Raw genomic sequence first — 20,364 nt, 5'->3', positions numbered from 1 at the left:
ATCTTTTTTCCTAGTTGCTTCATTTCTGTGGATTTCATTCTTCACTGTATATGGTGATACTTTATCTTACTGATATTTTAAAAACTCTGGGGTAAATATGGGAAAATGGCACATTTGCTAACTTTTTTTACATATTAGTTAGATTATCTTTTTTTTCTATGAATGGCTTATAAATAGTCCAAACCACTTCCGATTAAAGTGTTCTTCCACTTGTTAGCTTACAACAAAATAAAGACCATACAAAATACTCTCATAAAAGTGTCTTTACTATTTAGTAAACTAAACCTACATGCATACTGATCCCTATATAAAACAACTAAATGAATCTGTTTATTAAGAAAGATTAAAAAAATAAGGGGTCAGCAAGCCTTGGCCAATGGCATTGCAGTTGCTGACTCATATCATTCTTACTGAAATAGAGGCCATATGCAGCATCCATACACCAAAATTTGTGCAAAATGCAATATCTGGCCTCTTCGGGGCAGTTGCTAAAGATGAGATGTGCACTTCATCACAGGGGACCTCAGACTTCGCTGTGATCACTGACCTTGCTCAAATTCTAAAAGAGAAGAGGAAGAAATAAGTACTCATTACTCACACATCTCCTAATCAGTCCTATAGTGAAAGAATGACTATTATCAGAAGCCAGGCACAAGTCATGGTATGAATGAAAATGGACATTCTCCAAGCAATGTGGGAGGAAGCTCTAAATCCAAGGTCCTGACTGTAGCAAGCTAAATGGTGTGACTTCCTTTCGCCTTGGTTTTACTAGTTCTGAAAACCGGCTGAATGAGAGTATCAACCTCAGAGTGGCAAATTTACGTAATATAAGTAAGGCTTTTAGAATATTCTAGAACACAGTAGATACTCAATATATGTTAATAATGACAGCATTGTTTGGAAACTACATACTGTTCTGACTCAAGATGGCAAGGCTCACTGTGGGCAGCATTAATACTGTCCTAGGGAAGAGGAAGGCAAAAGGATTTTAAAGTCATAGGAAAATTGCAGGAAATGACAGCTCTGGGAATCATTGTAAAACTAACCCAAAAAGCCCAATATTGTACAGTAATTTGTGTACTTGAAGTCATGTGACCATTAGACTTTGTAAATGATGTTTCAAAAGATAACAATATAAATGAACAGAGTGACAAGAGTATCTAGACATAAGCATAATATTTAAAATACATATGTTTAATATTTCTGCATTGGAGAAAGCCAAGATCAAATTTCAGGACAGTAGATCTTGAAAGCCATTAAAGCAAAGAATCTGCACTTGATAGGTGATCGTCAAACTCTCTAAGCCATGACAACATTAGAAGATCCAAATTATTTAACAATTGTTCATAACTTGCCCACAAAGTAATGTGTACAGTAAACATGTCAGATGCAAAGGGAAGGAATATTAATAGATTTTTTTATATCAGTTGGAAGGGAAACTGTTATAATACTTCCAAAGCCCTTGATTCTGTGGGCTAATTTTACAATGCCTGCTTGCTAAGTTAATCAACTCACCTTATTTGACTGGATGGTACTTATTGCAGCAGCTACTGAGTCAAAAAAAATTGGTTTCTCAGTGTCTAGGTTCCCATAGTATGCCATTGATTTTATCAAGGATGCTGCAAGAAAGCACAGGATATGTAAAGACACATGGGGCAGCAGAGTCCTCGCTTCATGTTCGCCGATGCCACACTCTTACCTGTGCAATTGGCTAAGAACACATCGACGCCCCTGCTCTTGCAGTCCAGGTAAAGCTGGAAGAAGTGAAAGAGCACACTCATGGTTAGTTCAGAATAGAAGACTGAAGGGAGGAACTGGGTTTTGTGGGGCGGGGGAAGGATAATTCCTAGGGAAAACAAATGATAAAAACAATGTTTCTGAAGTCAAGCCACCAGAGGGAGGCATTGTTACACAGTTAAGGACATGCCCAGTGAGCTCTAAAAGATACCCACAGTAAAACATTTATTCTACAGAGACCAAATTTAGCTGCTCATATTACCATTTCTTTAGAAAAAGGAAAAGTTTTTCCTTCCCTGTAAGAATGATATAAGATTGCTGTCAACACTTTTATGGAAAGTCAAGGACCAACCTGTGGAAGTGATGAAGGCTGCTGGCCTGTTAACTTTCTTACTTCACACAATTTAGGAATATTTCATTGACTCAATAAATCCCAGTATTAAACCTCATTATAACTTGAACCAATTTTTCCAGTTTTAAAAATCCATCAAGGTGAGAAATTCTAACTAATGTTTGGGTGCACTAGGGCCTTGACTCTTAACCTCCTAGACAACTCAACCAGAAGCCATTTATGAATGATTGATATTAAATTCATCAAAAGCAAAATAAGACCATGAAGTGTGCCTAAAGTGCATGTAAAGGTTCATTTACAATTGGATGGAACTGGTTATGTGATAGTGACATGTCTTATATACAAGACTCAGACAGTTGCACTTAAAATCCGATCTAAGAATGCATTGTAACCATGTACATTATTGATACACAGTTTCTCTCATCCTTCTCCCTCAGTAAGCCATTTTTTCAAAATGAGAATTGTAGATTAATCAGAGTTGTACCAACTTGAGTGTAAATGAAAAAAACACAAAAAAATAAAACATGGGCTCTGACTTTGACACTGAATGAGTGGCTCCTGCTTCTCTAAGTTAATGTGACTAATTCAAGGTGACTTCTCATGTTTGACTTTCTCTAAAGCCCAGTGGAGCACAAAGATATTGCTGTTATGGGTGAGTTGTTGATGTTGATAAATACAATCTCCAATTCACCAACCTGAACCCCCACCCCCACCCCCACCCCCGTCCCCCGTGAAAGAATAAATAGAAGTCACCCAGTTCCCTTCAGTCCACAACTCCGGGATCAATGCTCTTCATGCTGAAATAAGTAAACAATCTAGAGGGTTGCTAAAACACAAGGAAGCTGGCATGGCTGGAGGCACCCCTGCTGCTCTTGCTCTAGACTCTTCCCCGAAGTAGCTGGAACTAAGAAATAGTCTTGCATTCAAATACATTATTTACACTTTAAAAAATGGTTTTAAAACTTATATATAAGATACTACTGTGTATGTGTTTGTGTCACCCATGAGCACATGACAGAACACAATGAAGATTAAAAAAAAATTGTGGAGTCTTCCATTGTTTATGCAGATTCTGGGGATCGAGTCAACATGTCAGGCTTGCCTGGCAAGCCCCTTTACCCACCAAGGCATCTCACTAGCTCAGGAAATGACTTTCTAACGTGAGAAAAGCAGTACTAAACACTGGCATTTCTGAGTGCTTCCTAACTATGCTGGCCATGTCAACACTTGACTGAGTATTTCCGGCATCATAGGTCATCTCTGAGCTCACAATGTGATAGAGTGGGGATCTCTACTTCTAGGGTATAGAAAAGCAAACAAACGGGGGCCAGGGAGATGGCTCAGCAGGTGAAGTCCTCGTTGCACATGCACATATGTCATTTGTGTGTCCACACTCACACATGTGACCACACACATGGAGTGCAAGGGAGGTAGAAAGAATGAAAATAGACATCATCTCCAAGCACAGAAGTAGGATTTGACTGATATATGAATCCAAAATGTTTCTGTCCTTATAGCCTATGTCCTTAACACACATTACAATGTAACCATGATGCAATAAAGCAAATAGTAAATAATATGGAGAACAAAATGAAAACAGGCATAAAACTGTCAGCTTTGTGTGTACAATGAAAAATACTTTGTCAAGTACAAGTACAATTTTCCTGAGAATTTAAAAATAAATTGTATCAATTGTCTTAATCCAGCATAAAGAACTTTTAATCCATTACCATGACTCAGGATAAACAAAACCCTTCATTCATTAGCATGCCCGGTGCCTGGCCTGCTTGACTCATCTTAACTGTCATCCTTCAACCTAAGCTCGAGGGTGCTGGGTCCCTTGTCGTCCTCTTCTCCAATTCTAAGGGGTTTTCAAACATTCAAAGAAGCAACTAATAATTCCAGCCACAAACTGAAGAGCAGTTCAACACCAACTGCAAACCCACACACGGGCCTAACTGGTGAAGAGGGCAAACAGCCTCTCTTCCTTCAGCACGGCCTTGGACCACCTGCAGCAGTCTCCTGTGAGAGTTTCAAAGAAGACCTGGGACCAGAGCCAGGCCCCAGACACTGAGCTTTAAGTGAGCTCCTAAAAGTTTAAACACATTCTCCTGGACTCAGACAATACAGAGAAAAGAAAAATACCAGCCACCAAAGGACGTCCAGTGAAGAGAGACTAGGTACTCAAACCTTGATCGGCTCCATTTCTTTGCTTTCTAAATACCCTCAGTTCTTAAAACCAAGCCATCTCCTCGTTTCCACAAAGGAATTAACTGAGAAGTCAGTGGGTGGGATGATTCCCCAGCACGAGGCTGGTGAGTGACAGATCCAGCGGGACACCCAGTTTCCCTCCAACCACATGTGCTCTCGTCCTGCTGGACAAGAGGTACTCAGTTTGACCTTACATTGTCTGGAATGTGAAAGGTGGGAAATTTCCAAGTAAATTTAAAATACAAATGAAGAGATTAAAAAAAAATATATAGGATTTGAGTCAAAATTCACAGTGTGAAGCTGTATCAACCTGTGATTAATCTGAACTTGACAGATCAATATTTCTGTTCATCTATTTATGTATTTATTTGGGGGATTGAACCCAAGGCTTTTTTTTTAGTGGTATTTTTTTAATTTTATTTTACAATACAATTCAGTTCTACATATCAGCCACAGATTCCCTTGTTCTCCCCTCCCTGAGGACTGAGATCAACCTGGTAGACTCAGTCCAGGCAGGTCCAGTCCCCTCCTCCCAGGCAGAGCCAAGCGTCCCTGCATAAGCCCCAGGTTTCAAACAGCCAACTCATGCAATGAGCACAAGACCTGGTCCCACTGTGTGGATGCCTCCCAAACAGATCAAGCCAATCAACTGTCTCACCCATTCAGAGGGCCTGATCCAGTTGGGGGCCCTTCAGCCATTGGTTCATAGTTCATGTGTTTCCATTCTTTTGGCTATTTGTCCCTGTGCTTTATCCAACCTTGGTTTCAACAATTCTCGCACGTATAAACCCTCCTCTTAATCACTAATTAAACTCCCGTAGCTCTACCTGGGGCCTAACTGTGGATCTCTGCATCCAGATCCCTCAGTCGTTGGATGGGGTTTCTAGCACGACAATTAGGGTGTTTGGCCATCCCATCACCAGAGTAGGTCAGTTCGGGCTGTCTCTTGACCATTGCCAGCAGTCTATTGTGGGGGTATCTTTGTGGATTTCTGTGGGCCTCTCTAGCACTTTGCTTCTTCCTATTCTCATGTGGTCTTCATTTACCATGGTCTCCTATTCCTTGTTCTCCCTCTCTGTTCTTGATCCAGCTCGGATCTCCTGCTCCCATAAGCTCTCTTTCCCTCGACCCTCACCCTTCATTACTCCCACTCATGTCCAGGCTGTTCATGTAGATCTCATCCATTTCTCCATCATTGGGCGATCCCCGTGTCTTTCTTGGGGGTCCTGTTTTCCAGGTAGCCTCCCTGGTGATGTGAGTAGCAGTCCAGTCATCCTTGTTCCACATCCTATGAGTGAGTACATACCATGTTTGTCTTTCTGAGTCTGGGTTACCTCACTCAGGATGATTTTTTCTAGATCCATCCATTTGCCTGCAAACCTCAAATGTCATTGTTTTTCTCTACTGAGTAGTATTCCATTGTGTATATGTACCACATTTTATTTATCCATTCTTCAGTTGAAGGGCATCTAGGTTGTTTCCAGGTTTTGACTATTACAAACAATGCTGATATGAACATAGCTGAGCAAGTGCTCTTGTGGTATGATTGAGCATTCCTTGGGTATATGCCCAAGAGTGGTATAGCTGAATCTTGGGGGAGATTGATTCCCAATTTTCTAAGAAAGCGCCATATTGATTTCCAAAGTGGTTGTACAAGCTTGCATTCCCACCAGCAGTGGAGGAGAGTTCCCCTAGCTCCATGTCCTCTCCAGCATAAGGTGTCTTCAGTGTTTTTGATCTTAGCCATTCTGACAGGCATAAGGTGGTATCTCAGAGTTGTTTTGATTTGCATTTCCCTGATGATTAGGGATGGTTGAGCAATTCCTTAAATGGCTTTCAGCCATTTGAATTTCCTCTGTTGAATATTCTCTGTTTAGTTCTATATCCCATTTCCTAATTGGACTGTTGGACACTTTGATGTCTAATTTCTTGAGTTCCTTATATATTCTGGATATCAGTCCTCTGTCAGATGTGGAGTTGGTGAAGACCTTTTCCCATTCTGTAGGCTGTTGCTTTGCCTTGTTGACCATATCCTTTGCTCTACAAAAGCTTCTCAGTTTCAAGAGGTCCCATTGATTGATTGTTTCTCTCAGTGTCTGTGCTACTGGTGTTATGTTTAGGAAGTGATCTCCCATGCCAATGTGTTCAAGACTACTTCCTACTTTCTCTTCTAGCAGGGTCAGAGTAGCTGGATTTATGTTGAGGTCTTTGATCCACTTGGACTTAAGTTTTATGTATGGTGACAGATATGGATTTATTTGCAGCCTTCTACACGTTGATATCCAGTTATGCCAGCACCATTTGTTGAAGATGCTTTCTTTTTTCCATTGTACACTTTTTGCTTCTTTGTCAAAAATTATATGTTCATAGGTGTGCGGATTAATGTCAGGGTCTTCAATTCGATTCCATTGGTCCACATGTCCGTTTTTGTGCCAATACCAAGCTGTTTTTATTACTGTAGCTCTATAGTAGAGTTTGAAGTCAGGGATTGTGATGCCTCCAGAGATTGTTTTATTGTACAGGATTCTTTTGGCTATCCTGGTGAACCCAAGGCTTTGATTGTTAGTCAGCACTCTATCACTGAACTAGAGCTCCAGAGCTAACACAACAAAACAAAACAACAACAACATAAAGCAACAATGGGTGGAGAGAAAGAAAGAAGAAGGAACCTCTGTGTGAGCCCATCTTCCTTCACAAAGCAGTTCCTAGCCACAGCGTGGCAGGAGTAAAGGCAGCACTTTCAGAGAGTGGAGCAGGCAGGAGAGTTCAGGGAGCACTGGCCTGGTGATGCAGACAGTACCTGAGGGGGCTTTCTCCATCCTAGAAGACTGAAAATTCACTTCCTGGCAGATATTATGCCCGATACCACTCAAATCTCAGCCTTCTCACTCCTCCAATTTTGACCCTCCGCCCTAAATGTCTATAATCCAGACGGGTCTTCTGAAGCAAACCTACTACAGTATAAAGCCCACTGCTCTATGTCCTTTGTGGGAAAGGGGCTTCAGCTCTGTGGCTGAGGTGGAATACCCCTGCTACTGAAGAGAAGGGAAGGAATCAGGCCTGATCCAGGCTGTGTAGATACCTCAACAAGTGTAGAGACTCCTGTGTAGTCAAAAAAGGTCAAGCCTTTGCAATCCAGGACCAAAGAACACTTCTCACAGGGGCAGGGCTGGGAAGCATCCTCTGTAGGAGACACAGAAAATCTAGTTAGAATTTGCAGATTTCTGCTGCCGACTTGGTTGAATGGGAGCAAAGCAATAGTGGCCTCAAGGCTAACAGTAATTCTGAACTTTTCATTCTTAAAATTTTCAGTTAGTTACCAATTATTTCTGAGCTCTGTTTTTTGTTTGTTTGTTTGTGTTGTTTTTACTAGACTGACAGAACTTTAAATGAGTCTGAAAGGATATCTAGCAAGTTAACTCTAAGCACAGTGTAGACATTCTGATAGTGATAGTGCACTATCCAAATCAACTGCTTCTTTTGCGATAGGTCCAGAGTAAGAGCCCTGTTTTGCAATGTCTACAGCTCATGCACTTCAGTTTATATGTTAAAGCAAGGGTCCAACACTTGGGAGTATTCCACAGCTTTGGAGGGGATCTGTGCTAACATTAATTTTCAGTTAATTCACAGTAAATCTGTATGTACAAAGCTCCGAGTTTACCCCATCTCTATAAAAACCAATCACAACCAACAATAGCATAAGCCTGCTGTGCACAAATGAAAACAGGTGATCAAAAATATGAAACATACTGAAAATCATTACATGAGAGTTGTAGCTAGGAAAATACAACAAAGTACCTTCTGGTGTATTTTAAAAGCCCTGTTCTGATAAAGGATTTGTTTCCAACTTACAGTTTCAGGTCATTTTAATTAATTGACTAAATTAACTATGGAGGATGTTTGATAATCTTCAAATATGTAGTAAGTGATATCAAGTATGAGCCAGAGCCTATTCTTTTCTTCAAGTAGCTAATAATTTGGACATAACTTATACAGATGTGGTCTAAGATTAAATAAAACAAAGTAAAAAATTGGAATTTATGAAATGGGGAAAATCTCCTTGGGATGCTTCTTTCACTGACAGCTTTGACAGAAATGTCTGTTCTGGCCACAGGAGGCACTTTAACACACGACCCCCCAGAGCCCCTACTCCTCCAGCTCCTGTGTCCACTGCATGTCTGGCACTGCAGCCTTCTGTTTCCCTGTTCTCCCAGAGACATCCACTGTCCTTCCAAACACAACCATCAGTCCCTCAAATAAGACAGAACGCAGTTACAGCTCAGGTCCCCCACTCAGTGGGCGTCTTTGTCATGTCCCATTAGCCTGACCCCAAGACTTCTCTCCACAGCACAGGGATTCTTCTTTATTCTCTCCTGTAAATTGTGCCCCTGGTTCAAAGATGGGAAAGAATTAAGATGCAGGGAAAATAAAAATGTTCATTCTAAGTAAAGAATATGCACTTTACTTCCCAGTGAAATGTTCGTCTAGTCATAAATACATTTTTGTACAATTTAGAAACTGTTTATACTCTCAAAACATAAAAGACTCTAATAATTAAGCATTAAAAGACTTTAATAATTAATTAAAAACAAATATCTATGTGGCACACATAATGGCTATGGAGCCTGCATGGGACTGGGCTAGGCCCTCTGCATGGTGAGACAGTTGTGTAGCTTGATCTGCTTGGGGGAGCCCCCTGGTGGTAGGATCAGAATCCATCCCTGGTGCATGAGTGGGCTTTTTAGAGGCCACTACCTATGATGGGACACTTAGTGCAGCCTTGAAGCAGGGGGAGGGGCTTAAACTTGCCTCTGCTGGATGTGCCTCCTCATGGGAAACCTTGCCTTCTTGTGGAGATGAGTGGGAGGCAGAGGTTGGGAGCGGGGGCAGGAGGAGGAAGAGGGGGATCTTTGGTGTGTAAAATGAATGGGAAAATTTTCTTAATAAAAAAATCTGTGTGGCACACATATGGTACATACATGTATAGAAACATGCTGTGGGATGGTCTGTATGTCAAATTGCTCTGATTAGTCAATAAATAAATCACTGATTGGCCAGTGGCCAGGCAGGAAGTATAGGCGGGACTAACAGAGAGGAGAATTGAGAGAATTCTGGGAAGTGGAAGGTTGAGGAGGAGACACTGCCAGCTGCCACCATGATAAGCAGCATGTGAAGATGCCGGTAAGCCATGAGCCATGTGACAAGGTGTAGATTTATAGAAATGGATTAATTTAAGATATAAGAACAGTTAGCAAGAAGCCTGCCACGGCCATACAGTTTGTAAGAAATATAAGTCTCTGTGTTTACTTGGTTGGGTCTGAGCGGCTGTGGGATTGACGGGTGACAGAGATTTGTCCTGACTGTGGGCAGGGCAGGAAAACTCTAGCTACATAAACATGTGTATGTATACATATACACATATATAGGACAAACAAAGTTAGATACTAAACATTTAGTAAGGCTAATCATGTTCATAGCATACACTGGAATTCTGTATTTGCGGGTTTCCTATGAAAATCCTTTTGGACATATTGGTTTTAGAAAATAAATTTTTTTGTGTCTTGTTTACACTACAGACATGGGCAAGTGCTACAATTCTACTCCATATTCCCCGCTCCAAAAATCGTTTGTTAAAGAATTACCAGGACTATCACTGTTAAAGATGGGTGCTTTTATTATCCAATAGCCTTAATTAAGTGAATGGCGATATTTGGTGGTAGAGTTTAAAGGATAGTGATGACAAGATTGGTAGGAAAATCGTTGCACTTTATTGTTGTGTTCAGTATTGTTCTGACCAAATGGCATAGAACAAATATTTCAAATTAAGTGACAATGTACAACTTTTGTTAAAAATTATCCTTAAAATATTCAATATTTAACTAAGAAAACAGAAGACTAATGAATTATAAAGTTTTCTGACATCTCAATGCCTTCTTTTCTTATTCTCTTTTTCTTTACTTTTTTGAGATTATAATGTAATTGCATCATTCCCTTCTTCCCTTTTCTTCCTATAAGCCCTCCTTTACACCCCTCCTTATTCTCTTTCAAATTCATAGCCTTTTTTTCATTAACTGTTGTGGGATATTTGTAACACTGTGTGAAGATGCATTTCTGAACAGCCAATAGCTAGACAGTAGGTATAACTGGCAGAGAGAAACGGAGAGGAGGCATCTAGGAGCATGATTTCACCAGCAGACTCAGAACAAGTCAGATGTGCAGCAATACAAAGAGGATTCCAAGCCACATGGTTGCACTGGCTGGTTTTACGTACCAACTTGACACAAGCTAGAGTCATCAGAGGAAGGAGCCACAGTTGAGGAAATGCCTCCATGAGATCCAGCCATAAGGCATTTTCTCATTTAGTGATCAATGGGAGAAGGCCCAGCCCACGGTGGGTCGGGCCATCCCTGGGCAAGTGGTCCTGGGTTCTATAAGATGAGCTGAGCAAGTGATGGGAAGCAAGCCAGTAAGCAGCTTCCCTCCATGGCCACTGCATCAGCTCCTTTCCCAGATCCTGCGATCCTGCCCTGTTTGAATTCTTGTCCTGACTTCCTTCAGTGATGAACAGCAATGCTGAAGTGTAAGCCAAATTAAACCTTTCCTCCCCAACTTGCTTTTTGGTCATGGTGTTTCATCACAGCAATAGAACCCCTAAGACAAAGTGGTAGAATACAGATTGAATATATATATGTTAATTAAGTTATAAGAGCTAATCGAGAAAGGCCAAGCTTTTATAATCAATATTAAGGCTGGCAAATATGGTTCAAAGACAGTCCAACAAGAAAGCTTGCTACGTTTGGTGCACATAAATCTACATAGGGCTTGAAACAGCTAAAAAAAAAAAAAAAAAGAAAGAAAAAAGAAAAAAAACGTCCCAGACTCACCAGAGCCCACTGCTCATGGGAGTACAGAAGCCTGGCTCCTTTAAAAGGCCCTGCTGGGCAGCACTTGAGCAGCCTCTGTGCGGCCCCAGGTAAAAATGCCTGCCCCACATCACCGACAAAACGACAAAACAGCTTCCTGGAACTGCAATGGTTAGCTGTGGCTGGGACAGTTAGGAGCTCCTGCCTTTGCCCGCAGACCGGATCGGGGAAGAGCCAGTCACCAGAGGCATGTACTAGGCAGAGCCCTGCAACATAGTCCGGCCATTTAAGGTTTGGCTCATGCAGACAGAAAAATACTGCAGATGCACAGAAAGTCAGACCCTAATTGAGGAAACCTCTGAACAGATACAGTATGGTTAAAAATGTTCTTAGATGCTGAAGAAAGAAAACAAAATGGGTATGGATAGTCACAGAAAAATAATAAACAGTTTAAAAAATAATAAAGTCTTTAAAGAGAGAGTAGAGTACTGTAAAAGAAATAAGCCATGTAAGGATAGAAAATACACAGGGCACATGGACCATATTAGTGCTTTATTAACTTTAAATATTTTAAATGCTAATGAGCAAATTGTGGCAGCTGCTGAGAGACATTGTGAAAAGAGCTGCTGAACTGATCTAGCCTGTGTATTTTGGGGATGTCTTAACTGTAAAATGGAAGTCAGAAAATATGTTACACTGGGGGAGAAGTCCTTTATGCCTTTGTTTCCACAGGAAACAAAAAGCTATGGATTCCTTCAAAATTAATAAAGATCATATTTGACTGGGGGAGATCTCCTGAAAATCTTGGCTACAGACATGAAGAAAAAAAGAAAAACTACAAGACAGATGGCATATATGCTGCTCCCTCTAGATGGGAACAGCTCTGAGACTGGATGAGACGTGATAAATCTTGTTGGCTACAGAGTCCTCATGACTTATTATTACATGCCATCCATTCATATGGTAGGGATGGAGATTTATATTACAGTTTAGTTATGCAGTCCAAATGGACTTATAAAGTTGACAGATGCCTTTTACCTGCTCAAATAAGAAACAGAAAATCATCTTTAGCTGACTTGTACACACCAACCACACATTCCATACTTGTGTTAATACAAATCTGTATGTTACCTTTAAAAGTTTCTGAGTTTTCAGGGGGAAAAAAAGGACCAGACACCAATGAAAACAAGTAGCCCAGGTGATCCAGTCTCTCAGAGTGCCTCTGTTGCAGTTTCCTCAAAATCCTACATCCAGAAAAGCTGCTGGCTAAGAGGGTCCGGCCTCACAGACTACTCTAGCCAAGACTTCAAATAAGCTGTATACTTGCCAATCACAGAGAGTAAACAAAAAATAATACAGCTAGCTCTCCCAGGATTTAACTATTATCCTTATTTTCCAGGGTCCCCTAAAGATGTCATCATCCCCAGACAATAGGAAGCAATCTAGAGAACATGATGCCAATATTCCCAAAAGATGGGATAGATGGTTTCTGGTTGTTCAGTGGATGTTTGTCATTGTTAAGGGGGGTTAATTACAAGTTGTTTATTGGTCATGGCCAGGGAAAAAAACTAAACAAAGAAGGTTGGATTCAGGGTTCTCTTTCTGAAAAGAAAAATGATATGGAAAGGGTAGGATAAAAGCATAAATTATCAAATCTACTTTTAAACTAAAAAGCAAGTATTAATCTCAAATATTTTATATTTGTGTGGATTTTTTGTATATTAATACAAATTTAAGGTTATTTTTGCTAGAACATACTCTATATACATTTCTACTCTTGTTTAAGGTATTTTTGTACATTGATATAAATTTAAGGTTATTTTTGTTAGAATATTTCTACTGTTGTTTAAGGCATTTTTGTATATTGATAAAAATTTAAGATTATTTATACTATATAATATATATATATATATATATATATATATATATATATATATATATATAAATGTTTCTACTCTTGTTTAAGGTATTGTCCTATGCAGCTCATTTTAAAATGTAATGTATAATTAAGAAATACAGGTTATTAAACTTATAGTCATGCCAGGTATTTTTTCAAGGTTAAACAGAGATATTTTAGAAAGATTGGTGGTCTTCAAACACTTCAGGGACCTACAGAATATAACATTTAAAGTGATTTAATAACATAAGGCTTTTCATGACAGTAAGACATGTCTGCTCCTGGCAGCACCAGCTTACTTCAAAGAAGGATAATTGGCATTGAGAACCTCTATATGGAGTTTGCTCTCATTGTGGCAAATTTAGCCATTTGCCTAATGGCTCTAACTGCCCTAAGCCTCAACTACTAACAGTATGCTGGCCAAAGTGGACAAGCAGGACATAAAAGAAAGTGACTGACGAACTTTGCCAAGACAAGATAGAACAGCCCTTCAAAATTCCTGATTCACAGAAAAGTCTGTCAAATATTCTAGGCTTATAGGCTGAAGATGGATGTCCTACCATTGCAGAGGAACATTGGGTGACAGTCCATGCAGCCAGCTGTCTCTGTTTTTATAGATTTGGAAGTTGCTTCTTCTATACTTCCTGTTTACTCATTCAATATTATATCCTTCTCTGGTCTTTGATGGGGTTGAAGACTAGATAGTTTTAGTTAAAGCTTTCCTTGTTACCAAATTTAAAAAACAAATTCACAAAAGATATGTAACGTTTATGAGGGTGAGAGACATAAAAGCTTAAGTTGTTTGTCTAAGAAGATGTTTTAAGGTATTAAAGGATATATTTGGGCTGGTAATACAAGTTACAATAGAAAGTGGTTTAAAACTTTGGACTCATCAAGATAAGATAGATAATGGAGTCATGTCTCCAAATTTGCCAAATACAAATGGACTAGACATTGTGAATAAAATTCTTACTTGATAATTGTCCTTATTATATATAATTTTACTGCATTAGAGTTAATACCTTTTCTTTTTATTTAGACAAAAGAGGGAAATGTGGGATATCTGTACACTATGTAAAGATGTATTGCTGTGATTAATGTAATAAAAAGCTGAATGGCCAATAGCTAGGCAGGAGGTATAGGTGGTATTTCTGGACAGAGAGAGAACTCTGGGAAGAAGGAAGAGTGGCCAGCCAGACCCCAAGGAAGCAAAAGGAGCTGGACATATGGCACAGAATAGAGATAGCCAAGCCACTTGATAGAACTTAGATTAATAGAAACATGTTAGTTAGTTTAAGTTATAAGAGCTAGTGAGATAAGCCTAAGCAAATGGCCAAGCTTTCATAAGTCTCAATGTCACTATTTGTGGGCTGGAGGCTGAAAACAAGCTTGTTACAATTAACTGCTGTAATATATAATATCTAATACTAAATTATATATAATATATATACTAAATATATAAATGCAGCCTGTTCAGTCTGTATAATGATACTTATATATATATATATATGGTTTCAGTCTTTTCTAAAAAGCATAATAATAATACTTACAAATAAGACTTTACAACAATAAACTATCACCTAAAAGAAATTGTTTGAAATTTAGAAAACAAGTCAATATATTAATTTTCTTCAAAAATTTGCATGTTTTTATCTATAAGCTATTTGGCATGATTTTGAGCATCTCAATATATATCCAAAGCAAGAGATTTATGTAATTGTGATAACTTTGTTTACTGAAGTCAAATTAAACCTTAGAATGCTTTATCAAGTTAGTGTTTTTATAAGGTACTACCACAATTTTATTTGTCAGTTTGAACTTGAAAATGCTACAAGGAAAACAATCTATGTTAGATCAACTAGAGAGATTGCCAGTGATGCTGTCTAAATGATTAAAAATGGGTGACTGAAGGGCATCGAAATGTTTTTAACAAAGTTTATTTTGTCTCTTCAACCCTGCCATATTTTTTCACTGTTATAGTCTCCATTTTTGTTATTTTTGTAATAATTTCATCGTATGTTATTATAGATTACTATAAAATACTTAGAATTTATAAATTGTGATATGAAATGTTTCTTCCATTGTCTGAGTCTATGCTTGTTTATTTCATCTTTTATTTTTATACATGATTTTCTTTTTCCTTTCCTTTTAATCAAATGAGCATTTCAAGCCATTCAAAATCAAATAAATCAAAACAAAGTACCCATCCATATATTTATGGATAATTACTTAGGTAAGCTACTTCAAAGAAATCAACTAATAGCATCCCTTTTAAACAAAAATAAAACCCTGATGGTGATGTTTCGAATTCACTGAGATGAAAATGTAAAAACAACGGACATTTTGAAATCTTCTAGAATAACAGTAATTTCCCTTTGCCCGCATCTCCTCAACCTTGTCATTCCTCCTCTACGGATATAATCCTGTGTTCCACACTTGTAAGTAAATCAAGCAGCACACTAGGAATCGCATCATCCTGGATAAAAGTTGAGAGAACACACAGCTAGTAGCCTGCTGTAAGCAAATGAGGGAAGCTTGGAGCATGTGCAAAAAAGACAACTAATCTATCCCCACAGGGCAGGTGGTAAATGATGGGCTCCATCATCAACAACAACAACAAAAAACAAAAACAAACAAAAAACCAATAAGGTTTCAGAGGACATTAACCATCAGGTGTGGGTAGGCAATTAAACCCAGAATGTGGAAGACAGTTCTTTCCTGTGAAATATTCATTAAACTTGTTAATTAAAAAATATTCATAGTTGCATAATTTAGGAGTATTTTCCAATTACTTCAAAAGACTCTGACAGTCTGTGAGTTACTTGTAATTTTTAAAAGTGTCTTCGCCGGGCGTTGGTGGCGCACGCCTTTAATCCCAGCACTCGGGAGGCAGAGGCAGACGGATCTCTGTGAGTTCGAGGCCAGCCTGGGCTACCAAGTGAGCTCCAGGAAAGGCGCAAAGCTACACAGAGAAACCCTGTCTCGAAAAACCAAAAAAAAAAAAAAGTGTCTTCTATCGGTATCAATTAACTATTGAGAAACAGAATTCTCTCTCTAATTTCTTCTCTCTCTCTCTCCCTCCCTCCCTCCCTCCCTCCCTCCCTCCCTCCCTCCCTCCCTCCCTCCCTCCCTCCCTCTCTCTCTCTCTCTCTCTCTCTCTCTCTCTCTCTTTGAGACAAGGTTTCTCTGTGTAGTTTTGGTGCCTGTCCTGGATCTCGCTCTGTAGAACAGGCTGGCCTTGAACTCACAGAGATCCACCTGCCTCTGCCTCTGGTGTGCTGGGATTAAAGGCGTGCACCACCGCCACCCGGCTTCTAATTTCTAAGGGAATAAGGGGAAAAGAAATATTTAAAACAAACAATACTCTCTTTGGGAAAATGTGCAATTATTATTGAACATTTCATTTACAGGTCTGTTCCCTCACTAATCTCAACCACCAATTAATACAAATGCACTGTGAATGTAAGCACCCTGTAAATGTAAGCAGTGCTGAGCAGTGATGATGGTGCCTGCATTCAATAGACGTGCAGTCAAATGGAGACTATTCAGCTCAGCTTGTAACTTAGGAAAGTAGCAGATACACAGAAAATGCTAAGGAAGAACCAGAAATAACTGACAATGCCCCCCCCACACTACCCTTGCCGAAAACACCTCCAAAGTCTACCACCTAGTCCTTAGTACCTGTGAATATAAGGTATTACAGGCAACAAGAACTTTGCAGATTTGGATGTTACCGTGGGGAGATTGTCCTAGACCATCCAAGTGTCAGGAGGTTCAGAGTCAGAGAAGAAACAATGAAGAAGGAATCAGAGAGACCTGAAGATGCCTCTAGTGGCTTGAGAATCAGTGTCAGCATGAACTAATGAATACAGATGGATCAAGATGGAAAGGAGCAGGGGATTTTCCTGTAGAACCTCCAAAAGAAGTATATCCCAACTGTAACTCCAACGCCATGCTCATGGACTCCCTCCAGACTTCTGTCACTATACTATAATGTAATAAATGTGTGCTGCTTTAAGCCACTGAGTTTAGGATAATGACAACAGCAGTGACAGAAGTCTATACACTTGAATTTTTATTTGGGGTTTAAGAGTAAAGCAAGAGTTTCAGGAGGGTGGAAGCTTGCTTAAACATTGGGGTCCATGACAGCAGAAGCCAAATCTACTTTCTTAATCATTTACTATGCAGCACCTCTTACTATTCCTAAGATCAAGTAATCTTAAAGGAATATATGAAGTATTTTCCAGGTGAATAACAACATGAAAACTGCATGAATGAAAAGAGCAAGAGTTATATGTGCAGAGACCTCGAGGGAACCTGTGGGAATGTGTGGGAAGACCACACACACACACACACACACACACACACACACACACACACACAGCAAGTTCACCATGGCAACAGAGACTCCATAGGGCTCCTGTTAGCGTTATCATCAGATGACCTAAAATACTAAGCATACTTCTTGAAGATCTCTTCACAAGTTAACAATTACAGTTTTCATTCAGAAAAAAAAAAATGCCATGCCTTCCATCTTCTAATGTATGGAGATAGTTTTATAGGTTTGTTTATTCTGCTGTATGACAGCTCTTCATCTGAAAAGGATGTTGGAGAAAGAGGATCTAGGGCTCTTTTCTCCTTTACCCAGTGCTTTTCTTAAGTCTCACCTTCACTGAGCCTCTTTGGGTCCTAGTCTTTATCCCTTAAACCAGCTGAGTGTCTCCTAGGTGGCTGCATAACACATTTAACTTACCATCCTGTAAACCAAACACAGCTCCCCTTATAGACATGCCTGGATCCCATTGTTCCCTGTTTGAAAGTTTTAAGCTTTAGCATCATTTGTCTTACAACAGAAAAAAAAAAATCTGAAAGTCATGTTGATTCATTTTGAATGAAAATGAGATTAAGGATGGGGGGGGGTGGTTGTACCAGAAATGATACCATAAGGTAGTGAGCCCAAGGACGGGGTGGGTGGGGGTGGGGGATGGTGTCCCAGAAATGATACCATAAAAGGTTTGGTGATGAAATTGGGAACAAGACCACAGAAGGCTTAGAAAAGTGGGAGCAGGGTGGTGTGGCTGAGTAAGAGAGGGGGCAGGAGGAGGAAGAGGGGGAGGAGGAACAAGCTGCTGATGGTTAGGGATAAACTGGAGGGTCCAAAAAAGTGAGAGAATGAAGATGGCAAGTGAATGGGTAGATAAATTTTCTATCAGCACCATATATTTTGAAATGCATTTCCCTATAATCTACCCTTTTCTCTGTTTCTTATTATGATTTCTTCTTAAGATACTATATAATTACAAGGAGTACTTAGTAATTTCCAAATGCAATGAGACTCTGGGGTCATTTTCTGGTTCTAAACTTTCTTCTATTAATAGCTTACAGCTTAGGAGCTGAAGAGATGTCTTAGTGGTTAAGAGCCTGTACTATTCCTAAGCCAGGACCTGAGCCTGATTCCCAGAACTGATTATAGGGTGCTCACAACTGCCTGTAAGTCCAGGTCTAGGGATGCAATGTCCCTTCTGGCCCATGCAGGTATTCATGTGCACATGCCCCACCTTCAACCTCCCCACACATATACATATAATTAAAAATACAATGAATGAATCTTTTCAAATGATTTACATAGTAATTTCACATTGGCAAGTAAATCTGCATGCAGAATTACTATCATTTGAAACATGCTGAAATTTGTATTATAGCCCCAGTGTATGGTCACCAGAGAAACAGCCAGAGTCAGACCTCATATCATACTTATGAATCAAGCTCCCATTCACTGCAATAGACTTTTAAAATTTTCTCCCTCTCACTGTTTTTTTTCTTTCTCACCAATGAATAATATTGAAATTGTACAATGTATAGTTCCATATCGACCTGTTGGGAATTTAGTCTCTGGTTAGATATGATTTGGATTTTGTTAATTCTGTCTTTTATCACCTAGTTGCTGTGCTGTTCTATGGTGTCACTCATACTACAGGGTCATGCACCAATATTATTCCACTCAGACTGCACAGTGTGCATCAGTACCAGTCCACTCATACTGCAGGACTGTGCATCAGTACTTATGTGCTCAGACTGCAGTTATACATGACTGCCTCCTATATCTTTCGGTTTCTGTATATTGAAAGAAAGTCAACTCAACTCATGTTCTTAGAGGAGGATTAACTTATAGCGAACAAACATTGGCCTGGAAAATTTATCAAGGACATATCATTAAAACAATATTGCTGTCACCTGACATTTATCCTAGGAAAGCATCAGTCTGTAATTGATTTAGTTGTATGAAGTAGAACTCTAAAATATATGTGGGAAAATGTTTGGGGGAAAGGTTGATCTGTATTAAGTTGACATAGAGTTGAGATATTCAATTTAAGGAGAAGGAAAAGGAGATAGATGGAGGCAAGAACAGGGGACAGGAGTGGGAGGTGAAAAAAGAGATGGAAGAAGATAAAGGAGAGGAAACAGAAAGAGAAGAGGGAGGAAGAGTGAGGAGAGAGGCAGAGAGATAAAAAGGAGGAGAAGGGAGAGTGAGACAAAAGGGAAGGGGGAGAAGGAGAAAGTAAGGAGGAAAAAGGAAGAGACTTTAGCTGAAGAACAAGGAAAACCTAGTGGGAGGCCAACAGGGAAGGAGAGGAGATGATTTTTATCCTCTATGTAAATTCAAGTCAAAGCATTTAGACTCCCTTTTCCTTAGAGAACTCACCATTGCAGTTACCATTGGACAGGGAATTGAGCAAGGTGTTCTGTTCACACTGAAATCAGAAGAAATGCAAAGAATAAAATCGTGAAACAATATGGCTGCCAATGACAAAGCCACACATTCCCTTCCCCACGACGAGTTACAACAATTAGCTCATTCAGATGTTTTTCTCTAGGCTTGTTTCAGATGCTGTGTGCAGTGAACTAGGAAATGAAGAAACAATTATGGACTGGGAGTAAGTATACATAAGTTCAGTAGATACTTTGCCCACTGAGTCAGATGTTAGAACATTTTCTGAAAGACTAAATTTGTTTTGATCTGAGGTCAGAAATTATCTCATACACGTTAGCCCCATGAAAATGCCTGAGAAACATCTATGAGTTGCTAGATGTCAGGGAGTGAAAACAAATTGAGTCTGTATCATATAGTTCAAGATGGATGCTATCTGTTTATCAAAAAGTATACTATTTTTTGCTGTTTGTGATGATGATGAAAATGGGTATTTTTCAGTGTTTACTAAAAGCCAGAATCTTGATGACATTAATAATTGAGTCCTCGGAACCATCCTGTGAAGTTACTAATCTTGTGTTCCATTATGTAGGAA

The 20,364-nt window shown here is 39.4% G+C and overlaps 1 protein-coding gene across 3 annotated transcripts in view; it reads right to left on the bottom strand.

The window, feature by feature from the left end:
* Nucleotides 1-245: 245 nt before the first annotated feature.
* The window catches only part of Slc26a7 (solute carrier family 26 member 7), a 127,202-nt gene continuing 107,083 nt past the window's right edge, over nucleotides 246-20,364 (bottom strand). For all 3 annotated transcript variants that reach the window (XM_037202388.1, XM_028871614.2, XM_037202389.1), the window contains 5 exons: nucleotides 19,764-19,812; nucleotides 7,383-7,483; nucleotides 1,700-1,754; nucleotides 1,516-1,619; nucleotides 246-559 (listed from right to left, as the gene is read on the bottom strand). In XM_037202388.1, coding sequence (XP_037058283.1) covers nucleotides 524-559; nucleotides 1,516-1,619; nucleotides 1,700-1,754; nucleotides 7,383-7,483; nucleotides 19,764-19,812 — 345 coding nt within the window. In that variant the 3' untranslated portion in view covers nucleotides 246-523. The remainder of the gene's footprint in view (nucleotides 560-1,515; nucleotides 1,620-1,699; nucleotides 1,755-7,382; nucleotides 7,484-19,763; nucleotides 19,813-20,364) is intronic.

Source organism: Peromyscus leucopus, chromosome 2 (genome assembly GCF_004664715.2).
Source record: "Peromyscus leucopus breed LL Stock chromosome 2, UCI_PerLeu_2.1, whole genome shotgun sequence".
Classification (NCBI taxonomy): Eukaryota; Metazoa; Chordata; class Mammalia; order Rodentia; family Cricetidae; genus Peromyscus; species Peromyscus leucopus.
This window is presented reverse-complemented; position numbering and strand designations above follow the sequence as displayed.